The 17639-nt window shown below is 48.9% G+C and overlaps 1 protein-coding gene across 1 annotated transcript in view; it reads right to left on the reverse strand.

Annotated features, from left to right (window-relative positions):
- LOC134928550 (scinderin-like) overlaps positions 1-17639 on the reverse strand; it is a 160547-nt gene that overhangs the window by 59850 nt on the left and 83058 nt on the right. The window contains exons 5-7 of the mRNA XM_063924426.1: positions 11999-12088; positions 5219-5351; positions 3486-3574 (exon numbers count right to left, since the gene is read on the reverse strand). Of these exons, the coding sequence (XP_063780496.1) occupies positions 3486-3574; positions 5219-5351; positions 11999-12088 (312 nt within the window). The remainder of the gene's footprint in view (positions 1-3485; positions 3575-5218; positions 5352-11998; positions 12089-17639) is intronic.

A 17639-nucleotide genomic window follows, 5' to 3' on the forward strand; every position in this document is an offset into this window, starting at 1 on the left:
GCAGTTTTAGAGTAGCTCAAAACCTACTCAGCGCTTGCGATGACTTCAGACTGTTCAGTTCCTGTTTTGACGTCACAAACCCGCCCTGCGTTCGCCCAGCCACGCCTGCGTTTTTCCTGGCACGCCTGCGTTTTTTCGAACACTCCCTGAAAACGGTCAGTTGACACCCAGAAACGCCCACTTCATGTCAAACACTCTGCGGCCAGCAGTGCGACTGAAAAGCTTTGCTAGACCCTGTGTGAAACTACATCGTTCGTTGTAATAGTACGTCGCACGTGCGCATTGCGCTGCATACGCATGCGCAGAAGTGCCGTTTTTTGCCTCATCGCTGCACAGCGAACGAATGCAGCTAGCGATCAACTCGGAAAGACCACCTATAGCAGGTTAAATAGGAGTGGGGAGAGAGGGCAACCTTGTATCGTTCCTCTGGTAAACTGGTAATTTTTAAGGAGAAAGGTTATTGTGATAAATATTGCTCACAATGCAATCCTAAGAGCTCATTACACGCTCAACCGTTGTTGTGTCCAACCATAACACGACTGATAGCACAGCATAGGGCAGAGGCAGTTTAAAATGCCTTTATCTACAGTACAGACAGAAAAGGAAGATCACAATAGATGCTGCATGCAAATCTGTTACAGTGGTAGTTAATATATCCAACACTAGGTGGCGATAAAGACACACAGTTGTCTTACACAGCGCACTCTTTACACAATGGGGGAGATTCAAATGTTTGAAGAGTCAGTTGGGTGTCTGTTTTTTCCTATCTAATAGACAGACACCCAACCGACTTTTCAAACATTTGAATCTCCCCCAATGTGTGAGTTGTAGACTAGTAGGGGTCGGCACCGCACTGGATTTGAAATCGCAAGGACTTGTATATATACCCTTGGGAGTGGACCAACAGTGTGTAACAATAGAAGGATCCCTGGTAGGGGTTCTTGATGTAAAAGTTGGTGGTGCTCACAGAGTCAGTGGTATCAATTATAGGCCCCCATTTATCAACGAGTTTCCTTGCTGGAAACTCGTTTTGGGTGGTAAATGGGACCAATTGCTATTTAACAAGGCTAATAGCGCTGATTAGCCTTTCATATTCCCTATACTGCGGCACGCTAAAGTGTATTTAAGAACGAGCGCTATTTCTGAAATAGCGCTCGCTTACCTATAATGGCCTCGTCTGCTCCGGGCAGACGTTAGGACACCGCTGGAGCAGAGTCCACCCAGCGCTCCGGCTCCCCCCTCCCGCAGCAATCCCGGGATGCATCACAGCTGCCGGGTTGCTATAGAGACAGGACTCCGCTGCAGCGCTGTCCGTTCTACGCTCCGGCTCCCCCCTCCCGCAGCAATCCCGGCATGCATCACACCGCGTCCGGAAACTACTACTGTGCATGTGCCGGAAATTACCATATTCCGGCACATGCACAGATTCCCAACACACATCATTCATCAGCGCTGATGTAAGGTAAACATCAGCGCTAACGCGGCAAATACCACATTCGCTTGCCGTGGCATAGGCTCTTCTTAAATAGAAGAGCGTGATGCCACTATACCACGGCGAGTGAAAACGGTATTTTCCGCTTCACTTATAGCTGCTTGAACACGACACATACTGTCTATGCAGACAGCAGCGCCGTGTCTGGCGCTTAGAAGTGCCGGAGGCTGGGGGCAGCACAGCAGCTTCCAGATTGCTGGGCTTACCCCCAGCGTGATGCCCCGGAGTCCCAATCTGCAGGGCTTCCAGGTGCTTGAAGATTACATCATCTCTAAGCGTCGGCACACAAGACACTGCACCTGGGTGCAGTGTAAATGGTGCCGATCCGGGAATATCGGCACTGCGGTGTATTGGCTATCCAAAACACGTGACATCCGTGAGCCAATAAGATGCCGTTTTGAGAACCGAGTAAAACCGAGTAAAACCGAGTAAAACCGAATCCGCTCATCACTATGTAAAACCCGGGATTTTGGTGTAAAAGGGGTATAAATCACAGTCTCATGCAGTGGCGACTCCAGAGATGAGGCTGCAGCACAGTCCAAAAGTGAAATAGGGGAGACACACCAACTGCCACCCCAAACACTGCCAACCATCACCGGCCGGGACTCACTGGTAGGTGGTGCGGCTCCCCTACTTGAATTTTGAACTGTGCTGCAGTCCCACCTCTGGAGCTGCCCCTGATCACGTGACACATTGCTCATCCACTGATTTTAATGCCCCTGTGAGACCCCAACACCCCCACCACCCTACCCCTCTCCCCCCACACACAGAACTCTGGCTTCTGTTCCTGAGTTTTAGAGGTCTATTTACTAAGCCACGGACAGAGATAAAGTACCAGCCAATCAGCTCCTAGCTGCCATGTCATAGGCTGTGTTTGAAAAATGACAGTTAGGAGCTGATTGGCTGCTACTTTATCTCCGTCCACTTTATCTCCGTCCAAGGCTTAGTAAATACACCCCTTAGTCCGTGGGGAAGGGGTGGATTTGCGGGAGTACAAGCATATTGTCCGACCCATAGATAATTAAATGTTTTCACCACTTTGGAGGTGTCAGAGACTGTGTCCCATCCCAGGTAAAGAGCTGGCAAGAAGGCCCAACATTCATTGGCCAACCTATCCCCCCCCACCCCCCCCAAAAAAAAAAAAAACACAAAAACACTGAGCCATGTCGCCTAAGAGAACTGGGACCCGGGACTTGTCATTGTGGCCCTATGTGCACTTAGATGTGCCCACCCTCCACACCTCAAGACTGCACGTCTACTATGCGCTCCCAGGACATATCTCCAAAACCCAGAAGTGCGCCTTGTTATGTGGAACGCCCTGAAATAGCGCAATGTGACAAAGTTTAAATGTCACATAAAATATATAGTCTTCTACTCATTCTGAATCACCGCTTTCATAAAATAAAACATTTTTTTCTACTAAAATTTTTCGGTTTAGCCAGTTATAGCCTAAACTCTCTTTATCACATGGTATTTCTTGTGCTTTTGAAGCTTGTTTAACGTTAGGCAAAGGGCACTTAGAAATGCGTTCCTTGTCAAAGTGCAAATGGAAGAGGCAAAATGCGTCTCACTACAAGTACAGGATCTCTGACAAACTCTGGCGGCTCAGGTCAGGTGCAAGATCAATTCTTATGATGGCGAGGAAATGGTAAGGAACACCCCTCAACATGTGCCCTCTCCACCCTTTATGTCCGTATAATGATCTCGTTCTACAACCCAATGTGTCATTTTTGCACTTGGTGCATTGACTCCGTGTCCTGACTCCACCCAGCCACCCTATTGGCTGCTGCAGGGTTCTCATCCACTGTAAATGGCGTAATCTTCCTCATACACCTATGTACTTTGGTGCTTCACAAATCTGGCCCCTCACATATATAGTACACGTAATATCCTTTCTATCACTTTTACACACAACAGTACCAAAACGCCTTGAGTCCTAGTGGAGAAAGAGCGCTATATAAATAAAATTATTATTATTTATTATTATTATTACCTGAGTACTAGCAGGATAATTCATTTGTTGGATGAATTCTTCTGCTGTTTTCATGGCAGCTTTCCTCTCATCCACATTCGCGTTTTTACCTGTATGACGAAACATTGTTATTATTACTGTCAACTGCATAAATCCAACAATGTACATGTATGTATGTAGTAAACTGAAAATACATATTGTTCAAACGGATGAAGTAATACTTATGAGAATGCAGCCAATGAAACAGGCTCACGCATTCCGCCGTTCCATCTGGTAACCACATTATAGTTTGTTTTTCTGACTAAACGGTGTCATTGTCACCACACATGACCACTGTGCTGTGTAGTAACGTGGGAGGATATGTATCTCTGGACCACAAACATCGCAGTAGCTGACAGGAAACAAAATGGCTCTCCTAGCATTTAAATTGATCATTTAAACAGGCAACATTTACTATAATGTATCACTGAAATATCTTAATTACCCAACGGCACCATGTCCGGTAGATTCTGTCCCTGTGTTAACAATAGAGATGTACAGTTCGGTTCTCCAGAAATCCAAATCCACCCGAATTTTGTAGATATAACAAAACAAAACCCGGTCCGGATCTCCCAAGGAGATCCAATCTGGACCGAGTTTTATCTCGGATCTTCCAGCGGTTCGGAATTCAGATTTTAAATCCGAATTATGGGTTTTAGTTTGCAGAAATCACATGATTTTCTCTGTTTTTAGTGATTTTTATCAATGACTTATTTTTTTTTAGATTTTTAATAACTAGAACCAAAACACAGGGGTCTGCAAACATCTCTAGTTAACAACCAGAAGAGACTATTCCACTGTAGTTCACAGAACGGTTTCAATATGAAAACCCAGCGGTCGGGTAGCTGGCAGTCAGTATCTCATCGACTGCATCCCGATCGCGGCAATCCCGACACGGGTGAGGTAAGTATCCTAACCTCCCTCCCTTATCCCCTAACCCCCCCTGTCCACAGCCTAACTCTAACCTCCGCTATTGGTGCCTATCTTTAGCCTCTCCCCGTTGGTGCTGAAACGAACCTAACCCCCCTTCCCGCAGCCTAAACCTAACCCTCCCCCCTTAGTGCCTAACCCTAACACCCCCTCCCCTTCACGGTGGTCCCTAACCCCCCTATCTGCAGCCTCACCTCCCCCACCCCGCAGCCTAACCCTAAACCCCCCTCCTGGAGTGTGCCAGGAGGCTTCGGCAGCCTAAACCTAACCTGACAATTAATACTTACCTTCGGGATTCTAGCTGTCAGGATTCTCTCATCTGGATCATGCTCCTTTCAGGATGCCATCGTCTGTGTTCTGCCGGCTGCCGGTATTCGGGTGTCAGTATTACGGCTACCGGGATCCCAATAGCCGGGATCCTGAACGTATACCCGCAGTACATGTGAGATATGTTTAGTTATGTGTTCTAGTGACAGACTTAGCAGGCCTCCCTAACCCTCTGCACTGCTCTGATTGGATCAGTGGGTGAGTGCCCAGGGACCACGGGCTGGCTGGGCAGAGGGGCAGTGTGCCATCTGCCCCCCGGGACAATGCAATTTAAGTGTTCCAGGACCACCTGACTGCAGATTCCCTGTGAAAAGCTGGGCCGCTTGCTTGAGTCTGCCCCCCAGGGCTGAAAGTTGCCAGCCAGCCCCTGCCAGGGACTCGGTGTAACTGTAACAGGGAACACTTGATTACTTGATCGTTACACTCCATGCTGCGATTCAACAAACAGGAAGCCTGACCTTTCCACACAAAGATCTTTTTGTCCGCAGAGTGGTCCAGGATGAAGCATTCCTCAGAGAGCAGCATGGCTTTGCAGAAGGGGTTTTCCTCGGCCACCACTGAGACCTTCATAGCGCCGCTGGCATCGGACACCTGCAATGTGCGCAACACAAGTTCTGTCATTTGCAAAGAAAATGAATGACTGGTGATGATTTAAGGGAAGAGTTAGCAGCAATCTGATAATGACGTTTTGTTTTTAAGCTGCTTTTTTTTTTACGAATGCAGGAAACACTGCACAATGTATCCCTGTAATAAGCATTTATCTGTTTAATAACAATCTAATACTGTGACCTGTTAGCCGCGGTTGTGCAGGATTACACGGCAGAAGTTGTTGTTTTACACCTGTTTTGCTCAGGCGCATGTATGTAATGGTAATTACCTCAGGCTACAGACACCGCACTGTAGTACTGTAATCATGATGATTATACTGTATACCATATTTCATGGGTTGGGTATGAAATCCAGGTGGTGGGGATGCCGCTGGTCACATGACCGACAGCGGCATCCCGACAATGAAGATCCCGACATTGAAGGGTGTAAGTATTTTTACCCTCTTCCCTACCCTCGGGGAGTGCTGGCTAGGGCTAACTCCCTCCTAGTGCCTAACCCTAACCCCTCCTAGTGCCAAACCCTAACCCCCCGAGTGCCTAACCCTAAGCACCCCTAGTGCCAAACCCTAAGCGCCCCTAGTGCCTAACCCTAACCCCCCTAGTGCCAAACCCTAACCCTAACCCCTCCTAGTGCCTAACCCTAACTCCCTCCTAGTGCCAAACCCTAAGCGCCCCTAGTGCCTAACCCTAACCCCCCTAGTGCCTAACCCTAACCCCCCAAGTGCCTAACCCTAACCCCCCTAGTGTCAAACCCTAACACCACCTAGAGCCTAACCCTAACACCACCTAGTGCCTATCCCTACCCCCCAGTGCCTAACCCTAACCCTCCCTACTACCTAACCCTAACACCACCTAGTGCCTAACCCTAACCCCCCAGTGCCTAACCCTAACCCCCCAGTGCCTAACCCTAACCCCCCTAGTGCCTAACCCTAACACCACCTAGTGCCTAACCCTAACACCACCTAGTGCCTAACCCTAACCCCCCAAGTGCCTAACCCTAACCCCCCAAGTGCCTAACCCTAACACCACCTAGTGCCTATCCCTACCCCCCAGTGCCTAACCCTCCCTACTACCTAACCCTAACATCACCTAGTGCCTATCCCTAACCCCCCTAGTGCCTAACCCTAACCCCCCTAGTGCCTAAGCCTAACCCCCCTTAGTGCCTAACCCTACCCCCCAGTGTCTAACCCTAACCCCCCTAGTGCCTAACCCTAACACCACCTAGTGCCTATCCCTACCCCCCAGTGCCTAACCCTAACCCTCCCTACTACCTAACCCTAACACCACCTAGTGCCTATCCCTAACCCCCCTAGTGCCTAACCCTAACCCCCCTAGTGCCTAACCCTAACCCCCCTAGTGCCTAACCCTAACCCCCCTTAGTGCCTAACCCTACCCCCCAGTGTCTAACCCTAACCCCCCTAGTGCCTAACCCTAACACCACCTAGTGCCTATCCCTACCCCCCAGTGCCTAACCCTAACCCCCCAGTGCCTAACCCTAACCCCCCTAGTGCCTAACCCTAACACCACCTAGTGCCTAACCCTAACACCACCTAGTGCCTAACCCTAACCCCCCAAGTGCCTAACCCTAACCCCCCAAGTGCCTAACCCTAACACCACCTAGTGCCTATCCCTACCCCCCAGTGCCTAACCCTCCCTACTACCTAACCCTAACATCACCTAGTGCCTATCCCTAACCCCCCTAGTGCCTAACCCTAACCCCCCTAGTGCCTAACCCTAACCCCCCTAGTGTCAAACCCTAACACCACCTAGAGCCTAACCCTAACACCACCTAGTGCCTATCCCTACCCCCCAGTGCCTAACCCTAACCCTCCCTACTACCTAACCCTAACACCACCTAGTGCCTAACCCTAACCCCCCAGTGCCTAACCCTAACCCCCCAGTGCCTAACCCTAACCCCCCTAGTGCCTAACCCTAACACCACCTAGTGCCTAACCCTAACACCACCTAGTGCCTAACCCTAACCCCCCAAGTGCCTAACCCTAACCCCCCAAGTGCCTAACCCTAACACCACCTAGTGCCTATCCCTACCCCCCAGTGCCTAACCCTCCCTACTACCTAACCCTAACATCACCTAGTGCCTATCCCTAACCCCCCTAGTGCCTAACCCTAACCCCCCTAGTGCCTAACCCTAACCCCCCTTAGTGCCTAACCCTACCCCCCAGTGTCTAACCCTAACCCCCCTAGTGCCTAACCCTAACACCACCTAGTGCCTATCCCTACCCCCCAGTGCCTAACCCTAACCCTCCCTACTACCTAACCCTAACACCACCTAGTGCCTATCCCTAACCCCCCTAGTGCCTAACCCTAACCCCCCTAGTGCCTAACCCTAACCCCCCTAGTGCCTAACCCTAACCCCCCTTAGTGCCTAACCCTACCCCCCAGTGTCTAACCCTAACCCCCCTAGTGCCTAACCCTAACACCACCTAGTGCCTATCCCTACCCCCCAGTGCCTAACCCTAACCCTCCCTACTACCTAACCCTAACACCACCTAGTGCCTATCCCTAACCCCCCTAGTGCTGAACCCTAACACCACCTAGTGCCTATCCCTAACCTCTCTAGAGCCTAACCCTACCCCCCCAGTGTCTAACCATAACCCTTCCTAGTGCCTAACCCTAACACCACCTATTGCTTAACCCTAACCACCCCAGTGCCTAACCCTAACCCTCCCTACTACCTAACCCTAACACCACCTAGTGCCTATCCCTAACCCCCCTAGTGCCTAACCCTAACCCCCCCTAGTGCCTAACCCTACCTCCCCAGTGTCTAATCCTAACCCTCCCTTGTGCCTAACCCAACCCCTCCAGTGCCTAACCCTAACCCCCTAGTGCCTAACCCAACTCCCCCTAGTGCCTAACCCTAACCCCTCCTAGTGCCTAACCCCCCCAGTGCCTAACCCTAATACCACCTAGTGCCTATCCCTAACCCCTCCTAGTGCCTAACCCTAACCCCCCTTAGTGCCTAACCCTACCCCCCAGTGTCTAACCCTAACCCCCCCTAGTGCCTAACCCTAACACCACCTAGTGCCTATCCCTACCCCCCAGTGCCTAACCCTAGCCCTCCCTACTACCTAACCCTAACACCACCTAGTGCCTATCCCTAACCCCCCCTAGTGCCTAACCCTAACACCACCTAGTGCCTATCCCTAACCCCCCTAGTGCCTAACCCTAACCCCCCCTAGTGCCTAACCCTACCCCCCCAGTGTCTAACCATAACCCTCCCTAGTGCCTAACCCTAACACCACCTAGTGCCTAACCCTAACCACCCCAGTGCCTAACCCTAACCCTCCCTACTACCTAACCCTAACACCACCTAGTGCCTAACCCTAACCCCCCCAGTGCCTAACCCAACCCCCACAGTGCCTAACCCTAACCCCTCCTAGTGCCTAACCCTAACCCCCCAGTGCCTAACCCTAATACCACCTAGTGTCTATCCCTAACCCCCCCTCCCAGTGCCTAACCCAACCCCCCAGTGCCTAACCCTAACCCCTAGTGCCTAACCCAACCCCCCCTAGTGCCTAACCTTAACCCCTCCTAGTGCCTAACCCTAACCCCCCAGTGCCTAACCCTAATACCACCTAGTGCCTATCCCTAACCCCCCTAGTGCCTAACCCTAACCCCCCCTAGTACCTAACCCTACCCCCCAGTGTCTAACCCTAACCCCCTTTGTGCCTAAAACTAACTCCCTTAGTACCTAACCCTAACCCCCGTTAGTGCCTAACCCTACCCCCCTAGTACCTAACCCTAACCCACTTACTGCCTAACCCTAACACTACCTAGTGCCTAACCCTACAGCCCCCCGGGCCCTAACCCTAACCTTAACCCCGATACTCACCTTGAGGATGTTGGCTATTGGTGTTCCGACGCCAGTCTCCTGTGTTTTGTCTGGATTCCGGCGTCGGTCACATGACAGTGGCATCCCGATCCCAGGAATGCATGCCTACAGTATTTCATTAAACTTTTTCTTTACAAGACCCAGTACTGTGAGATATATGGTTTATGGACTGCTGGTTGCCCTGGCAGGATGAACAAGATGTATTTGAACATACATCATTTATTTCCTGCCTGTACAAACATGCAGAATATTCCCTATAGGCACGTACCGTAGATGGCGCACCAAACAGCCCCTGTTTCGCCAGGTCCAGGCGACTCGGCTGCGCCAAGTGTCTTTCTTGCTCAAAACGTGCATCTTATTGTCAAGAGTAAAACAACTGGAAGTGACCCCTTTGCTACATTACACTGATCAATGGTATGTGCGACATGTATACACAGGGCTGCCATCAGAAATTATGGGGCCCGGGACTGACAAAATAGACAGGGCCCCTCCCTCCCAAAAAAGTTTCTGCCGCACAGTTGGGGACTTACAAGAACGGTTTACAGAGAGAGCTGATGAACAGATAAGTCTTGTTTTAAGAAGTCCTCCTTGCGTATCAGACTGCTGTTGATTCAAAGGCTGGTGCAGTGGGCCCCCCTCTCTGTAAGAGCTCGGGACACTAGTCCACACAGTCCCCCCCTGATGGCTGCCCTGTGTATACATCTGTGTGCGACTGAGGGCCTAATTCAGATCTGATCGCAAAAGCAAAATCTTTTTCTAATGGGCAAAACCATGTGCAGTGCACGTGGTGGTGGTGGGGGGGTGTAACATGTGCAGAGAGTTAGATTTGGGTGGGTTATATTGTTTCTGTGCAGGGTAAATACTGGCTGCTTTATTTTTACACTGCAATTTAGATTTCAGTTTGAACACACCCCACCAAAATCTAACTCTCTCTGCACTTGTTACATCTGCCCCACCTGCACTGCACATGGTTTTGCCCATTAGAGGAAGATTTTACTTTTGCAACCAACCCTGGATTAGACCCTCTGTCCGTGAAATATGAATTTCTGAGCGTCAATTGGACGGCTACCTTGTGAACACAAGCAAGAGATCTGTGTAGTGGGAGCGTCGGCGGCGTGTAGCCAGAGGCTGTTATGGGGCGTGCATATGATTCCTGCGTCTTATGGAGCATGTACACCCAGTATAAGTAAGTGGAAGTGCCAATATTGATGATGGCGGCTGTGGGTGCGGACAGATAACTGAGGGCGATGCGAATGTGCGTGTGCAGCCGTATACTCACATTTACATAAGGTGACAAGACTAGCTGCCATGGCCGCCCGCACTAATGGCACTTTGCGTCCGGCTCAGAATCAGGTATTGTGCGCCATCACTGAGATTGTAACTTCTGAGTCAAATATCTTTTTCTCGTTACCTCAGAGATTTTTTTTTTTTTTTTACTAAACACAATTCCAGAACGCTGCTTAGCAAATCTTCCCCTCCGTCCCCCTTTTATGTACAACAAAACAGTAACACATGAGCGTTTGGGCGAAGCATCAGAACCCGGCCTCATTGGCAAGCTCTATTCGGGTGATGCAATTCTACGTGCTCTGGAATAAATGCCACAAGGCTGCCAACATGTGTATTTATTTAGAAATTATGTTTCCCCTTTCCACAATGAGAAACATTTTTTTTTTAGGGATGTAATGAGTATCCATGAAGACTGCTGCTAAATTACTTTAATACGGAACGGGACGTATTTGTGCCTGGGGGCGGGATGTACTAAGTGACATCGCCGCCAATCGTCGCGATGCTAATCGCGTATGTACTTACATATGCGATTAGTATTGCGGAGGACAGCTCTTCTGATAAGCGCTGTCCTTCGCGATGTCCTGCAGCTCCCTGACTTCCGGTTTTCGGCCCCGGGGGTCATTCTGCTCATGCGCCGAGTGACGTGGGCGGACGTGGGTCATGTTAGGAGGGATCCGATTGGATCCCTCACACCAGCGCTGCAGAGAGAAGCCCATAGGCTTCTATGGGGTATCGCCGCAAAAGCTGGCGATCCCCCTCCGCAGCGCTGTCCCGGCGAACGAGGGTTAGTGCACTCGGAAAATGCAGTAAACGGGGATTTAGTACATACCGGCCATAGACAAAAGGGGTGTGGATCATCAAATCGACAGTGTCTAGGTCGACAATGTTTAGGTCGACAACTATAGGTCGACAGTCACTAGGTCAACAGGGTCTGAAGGTCAACAGGGTTTCTTGGTCGACATGTGCTAGGTCGACAGGTCAAAAGGTCGACATGAGTTTTTCATGTTTTTTTGGTGTTGTTTTCTCTGTACAGTGGCCGGGAAGCCCAATTAGTGCACTGTGTCCCCTCGCATGGCTCGCTTTGCTTCGGGCAAGGTGCCTCGCACCGCTACCGCAGCTCTCGGCACAGGTTACCATTCCAATCATAATCCACGTGGATCGTTAAGTATGAAAAAATTTAAAAAAAATAAACCTTTTGACCTGTCGACCTAGCACATGTCGACCTATAAACCCTGTCGACCTTCAGACCCTGACAACCTAGTGACTGTCGACCTAAACATTGTCGACCTAGACACTGTCGATCTTCAGACCGGCTCCCGACAAAAGATAATGTCCTGTTAATATTATTCCTACTCTGTCCATGAATCTTTATCGAACAGTGCATAGTGCTGTTTTTAGTACATACCGATACTCATGGCTAGCCAGTAATAGAGCCTCAGTTTAGGGTCTGATACATAGCTATAAATAAAGTGACGCAATCAGTGTCTCACCATATAAAGCTTCGCCATCTTCCTGTTCGTAACATCTGCAACGTCATCATTATCATCTCCTTCTGGTAGATTGGGTTTCCTTCCCAAAACCTACAATGGAAAACAAGGATGTATTAAAATGCATCAGCGTAGTAGGACTGTGGTCAGCATCGTTGCTTTAGAGATCTGGTGTCATGGGTTCGAGTCCAATCACTGCACTGTGAGGAGTCTGATGCAATCATGTTTTTTGTCAGTACACTAAGTCGGCGGCCATATTTTTGGCTACTCTGGTTTTCTGGCTCTGGTAGCTACAGGTTCTCGCCTGGCCCTCGCCACAGCTTTCTGTATTGTCTCAGGCATCACCGTGCCTAGCAAAATGTGACAAGGGGATAAAATGCCTCACGCTGCTAGTGACATATCTGACATTACAGGCCCACGTGTAATAGGTGCAATTTGCTGGTCCCAACACAATTTTGGAGCTTTAGCTGCTGGATATAAAGAGGCAATTAGTTTCAAGGCAAAATAAAATCTGGTTTTGCTTTAAAACATATTGTCATCTTAAATCTAGCAGTTATCTCTCCGAAATCACACCGGGACCAGCAAATCGCAACCTATTACATATGGGCCATTGGCAGGTATTCTCAGAAATTGTGTGTCTACAAAATGGCCGCCTCCACCTTGTGTACAAGACAGGCACACTGTAATTAGGAGTTGTCAAAAACATACATGCTAACCTGTACAATAATGCATATATATATATATACACACACACACACACACACACACACACACACACACACACACACACACACGTATATCAATCACATGTCCCTATCAACACTAGTGACACACTGTACTATAACACACGTGTCCTTCTGTGGACTCTTTTTTTTAGGTGTACACCAAATCTTGATATATTTCAAATTCCACACTACATTCATTCAGCCTATATCTCGATATAATGGTCATAAATCCTGCGAAAACATTAACAAAAGCATTATTTTATCAGCGAGAGCACAAAGTCTACGCTGTGCTTGGTGTGCCGGAGATAAGACCTCAGCTTGCTGATGGCGGTGCATTTTATGGGTGACAGATGGATTCCCTCCACTATGTATGTACAACTTTATGGCTGCAGCTGAGAGAGGTGGTGACAGATAACCAGCCCAGAAACTCTTCCATATACTTGTAACCTGTATACAGCGAGGCCAGCACGTCCGTCCCAGGATCCGGCTACTGGGGCTGCTGGGATGGCCTTCCCTCTACCAGTTCCCTGCGCTCACCTCCTTTGCCCTATATCCTGGTTACTGTCTAGCCCCCCTTCCATCACAACTCTTTGTCATAATATTCCAGTTCTCTATATTACTCAGGTAGGTGTGGATAGGTTCGGTGCATGCTTTTACACATGTAGCATGCCTTTATATATATATATATATATATATATATATATGTAACGCCCATCAGTAAGTACAGGGCGGGTTTATGATATGTGGCCTGACAAAACGTAAAGACCAATATCTGCTGTGGTACCACCTTGGTAAATAGGGGGTAATTCTGAGTTGATCGCAGCAGGAATTTTGTTAGCAGTTGGGCAAAACCATGTGCACTGCAGGTGGGGCAGATATAACATGTGCAGAGAGAGTTAGATTTGGGTGGGTTATTTTGTTTCTGTGCAGGGTAAATACCGGCTGCTTTATTTTTACACTGCAATTTAGATTGCAGATTGAACACACCCCACCCAAATCTAACTCTCTCTGCACATGTTATATCTGCCTCCCCTGCAGTGCACATGGTTTTGCCCAACTGCTAACAAAATTCCTGCTGCGATCAACTCAGAATTACCCCCATAGCCCTGATGTTTAATACAGCAATCCTCTGAAAACAGGCACTTCTGGAGCATTTTTGGGCTTAGTAAATAGGTACATGCTACAGAAGGGCACCAGGATCGCTACAGCAGGACACAGCTGATTGCAGAATATGCAAATATTTGCTCATAGCGAAGGGTGTATCTAGAAACAGAAGTCATTAATACTTGGCCACTGCATCCTCCTGTTGGATGCATGCTGTTAGCCGTTTTACAGTATAAATAACCCTCAATAATACATATCTGTCCTTATACACCATTGCCGAGTCGCGCCAAACAGCCCCCCTCGGTGTGCCTGGTCCCGGGCCAGTTTCTTAATCACTGAAAATGTGCATCTTATTCACACTAATACAACAACTTGATGGAACAAATCTACTTTGATAGATTGGACTGATCCATTTGATGTGCAACATTTCTACATCTGTGTGCGACTGAGTCTGGATCTGTATAAGAAGTGCTGCGGCTTTTACTCATGCCAAGTTCAGCTGTGCTCACCTGCAACTTTGTATGTGTTTAAAACTAATTAATGTGCAGTTAAAGTCGCAGCCTGGCGTCTCTAGTACAGATTGAACGGTGTTTCGCTTTGTCTGCAGTGCGCGTAAGACGCACATTTAAAGAAAAAGTCGCTACAATACACCGCTCGGCTTGATGTAGATCCTTAATACTGTGACATAATGCATATTGCTTAAATGTTGTTCTATTAAATATCTGTATATATAGAAATATGAAAAAAGAGAAAATGCATGTGCACACTCTAAGCACTAAGAAAACTGGTAATCAGAACAATTAGAATAAACTGCAATTAACAATGGAGTAATATTGAGGTTCTTAGCATAATTTTTGGCCAAAAATATGTGCCCACCTATCATGGCCAGATGACCTCATCAAGTGAGTCCATAACACCACTAAGAATCAAGTCCAGAACACAGGACTCCCTCGGGTCAGCACAGCCCCACTGCCCCAAAAGCATCACACTAGTGAAAAGTAGCAATTTAAGTGTTAAGAAGTGTTACATTAATAAGTAACAGCTTAAGTGCTAGAAGTGTTACATAGGTGAGAAGTAGCAATTAAAGTGTAAACTGTTACATTAGTGAAAAGCCGTTAAAAAGTGTTACATTAAGTGTTACAATAATCATGATGCCCCGAAGCAGCCCGGCCACATCAAAAATAACCACAGTATTTCTGCAGTTTCAAATCAGCCCTCTATGGCAACGATCATTTTTAAGCTTATGGATGAGATTTATCAAAGCCTTGGAGAGAGGTAAAGTGGAGAGAAATAAAGTACCAACCAATCAGCTTCTAACTGGCATGTTACAGGCTGTGTTTGAAAAATGACAGGAGCACATTGGTTGTAAGGGATCAGTACGAAATCCCGCCGGACGGGATCCCGGCGGTCAGGTTACTGACACCGTGATCCCGACCGGCACAATCCCGACAGGGGGATGAGCGCAACGCAGCCCCTTGCGGGCTCACTGCGCTCGCCGCGCTGCGGGCCCAGTGCCTCGCTATGCTCGGCACACTAATTTATTCTCCCTCTATGGGTGTCGTGGACACCCACAGAGGGAGAATATGTTGGGATTGTGCTGGTCGGGATCCCGGTGTCGGGATCTTGACCGCATCCCGCCGGACGGATTTTATCTTACTCTATGCTTTGATACATATGCCCCAATTCTCTCTCCACTTTCTCTCGCTCCAAGCTTTGATACATTTTCCCAAGGGGGAGATATATCAATCCTTCTAAAGACAAGTGGAGGTGTGGCCCAGGGCAGCCAATCAGACTCCAGTTATCATGTTATAGCATTTACTAGAGAAATGACAGCTAGAATGTGACTGGTTGCCCAACACCTTCACTTGTCCTCTTTAGTAGGTTTGATGAATTCTGTAGAACTATCAGGGATTTGCTGCTTAAAAATGAATAAAAGATAGATTTTATAGTAGGAATAGGATCCAGGGGGATCGTGGCAGGGGGGAGGTTAGGTTAGACTGCTGTGGGAGGGTTAGGGTTAGACTGCGGGAAGGGAAGGGGGGGTAGGTTTAGGCTGTGGGGAGGATGGGTTAGGTTTAGGCTGCTGTGGGAGGGTTAGGGTTAGACTGCGGGCAGGGAGGGTTGGGTTTAGGCTGTGGGGAGGATGGGTTAGGTTTAGGCACCTCATGAGAGGTTTAGGGTTAGGCTGTGGGGTGAGGAGGGTTAGGTTGAGGCTGCAGGAATGGGGGGTTAGGTTTAGGCACCACCGGCGAGGGCTAGGTTGCGGGAGGGGGGTGGGGTTAGGTTTAGGTTGCCAGAAGGAAGGGTTAGGGGGTAAGGGGGATGGTTAACATACTTACCTGACCCCCAGTAGCGGATCTTGCCACGGGCAAGCAGGACTTTTGCCCGGGGCGCCGGCGCCATCCGGAGGTCGTCGCACCATGGCAAGATCCGCTACTGTTTGGCAGTGCCCCCCGCTGTGACGGGAACTAGACGCTACCCGTCTAGTTTCCCTTCGTGGAGAGGACCTTTGCTGTGCGGTGCGCGATGACGTCATGGCGCACCGCACAGCATTGTGGGACTGGCACAGACGCTAGGGGTCATAATTGACCTCTAGTGTCTATCTATGATGTGTTATGGGAGAGACGTCATGACGTCTCTCCCGTAGATCCGAGGAGAGGAGCGGCGCCGGCGGAGGTCAGCAGCGGTCGGGAATCAGGAGCGGGAATAGTAAGTATTAATTTTTTTTTTTTTTTTAAGCGGCACTACTCTACAGGGGGCACAAATGAGGGCACAGCTCTACAGGGGGCGTAACTGTCCACGCCACTATATGAAGCCACGCCCCTATTTTTCGCCCGGGGCACCACAAGGACAAGAACCGGCCCTGCTGACCCCTCCCAGGATTCTAGTCATCAGGATGCCGCGGTCGGTATTCTGGCCGCTGGCATTTCAGCACACGGCACGGTTATACACTCGCCGTGATCCATGTGCTGCTGAGACACTAAAGTCACTCTTGCTAAAATAACATCTCCATATACTGTATAAACATCTATATGTCTAAATGGACCTGACAGTGCTGTCTAGGATCACAGTGAATAGTGGATGCGGGTTATATAAGTTACATCCGTCTTCTCCAGCTTATTCGGGAGATTGCATATTTTAAACGGCAATGGATATTGACTGTCAGAGCGCTTCAGCATACTGAGAGCAATTACTAGTCATCTGGAAGTCAGCGATAGTTAAATCATGTGACAATAGCACTATAACATCCGCCTACAATGCAAACAGTCCTTTGTACCAGAGCAAGTTCCCATGTCTGTAAGGCAACCAGCCCGCTGGGTGCAATTACTTCCATGGATGAGAGCTATGAATATTACATGAATTCAGTTTAGAGTAGGGATCATAGCCCCCTACAATGAGTCATGTGATAAAGGACAGGCCACGTACAGAAACGGCCAACAAATATGGTGATGAATAGACAGAGGAGATACATGTATGCTGTATTCATATTATGGCAGACACCCAGTATACGTATGTATCCCTATGTTAACAGGATGCATTGAGGTGGGACAGCAGTTCTTATATATTCCAGGGAGTCTGAAACCTCATTGCCTGTATATGTTAAACGGAACCCAAACATATCCCTATTTTCAAGTGAAAGGCAGCATGGAGACCATATCTAGTTAGACACCCCAGCTACTCAGGGCCGGATCCAGGGGGGGCGAACGGGGCGAACTCCCCCCCTAACAGTCATAGCCACGCCCACTTACCTGATGGTGACGGAGGCCACATTGCCAGCCACAGCCACCAGGTCCAGCAGCGGCATGAGGAAGATC

This window comes from Pseudophryne corroboree, chromosome 5, assembly GCF_028390025.1.
Source record: "Pseudophryne corroboree isolate aPseCor3 chromosome 5, aPseCor3.hap2, whole genome shotgun sequence".
NCBI lineage: Eukaryota > Metazoa > Chordata > Amphibia > Anura > Myobatrachidae > Pseudophryne > Pseudophryne corroboree.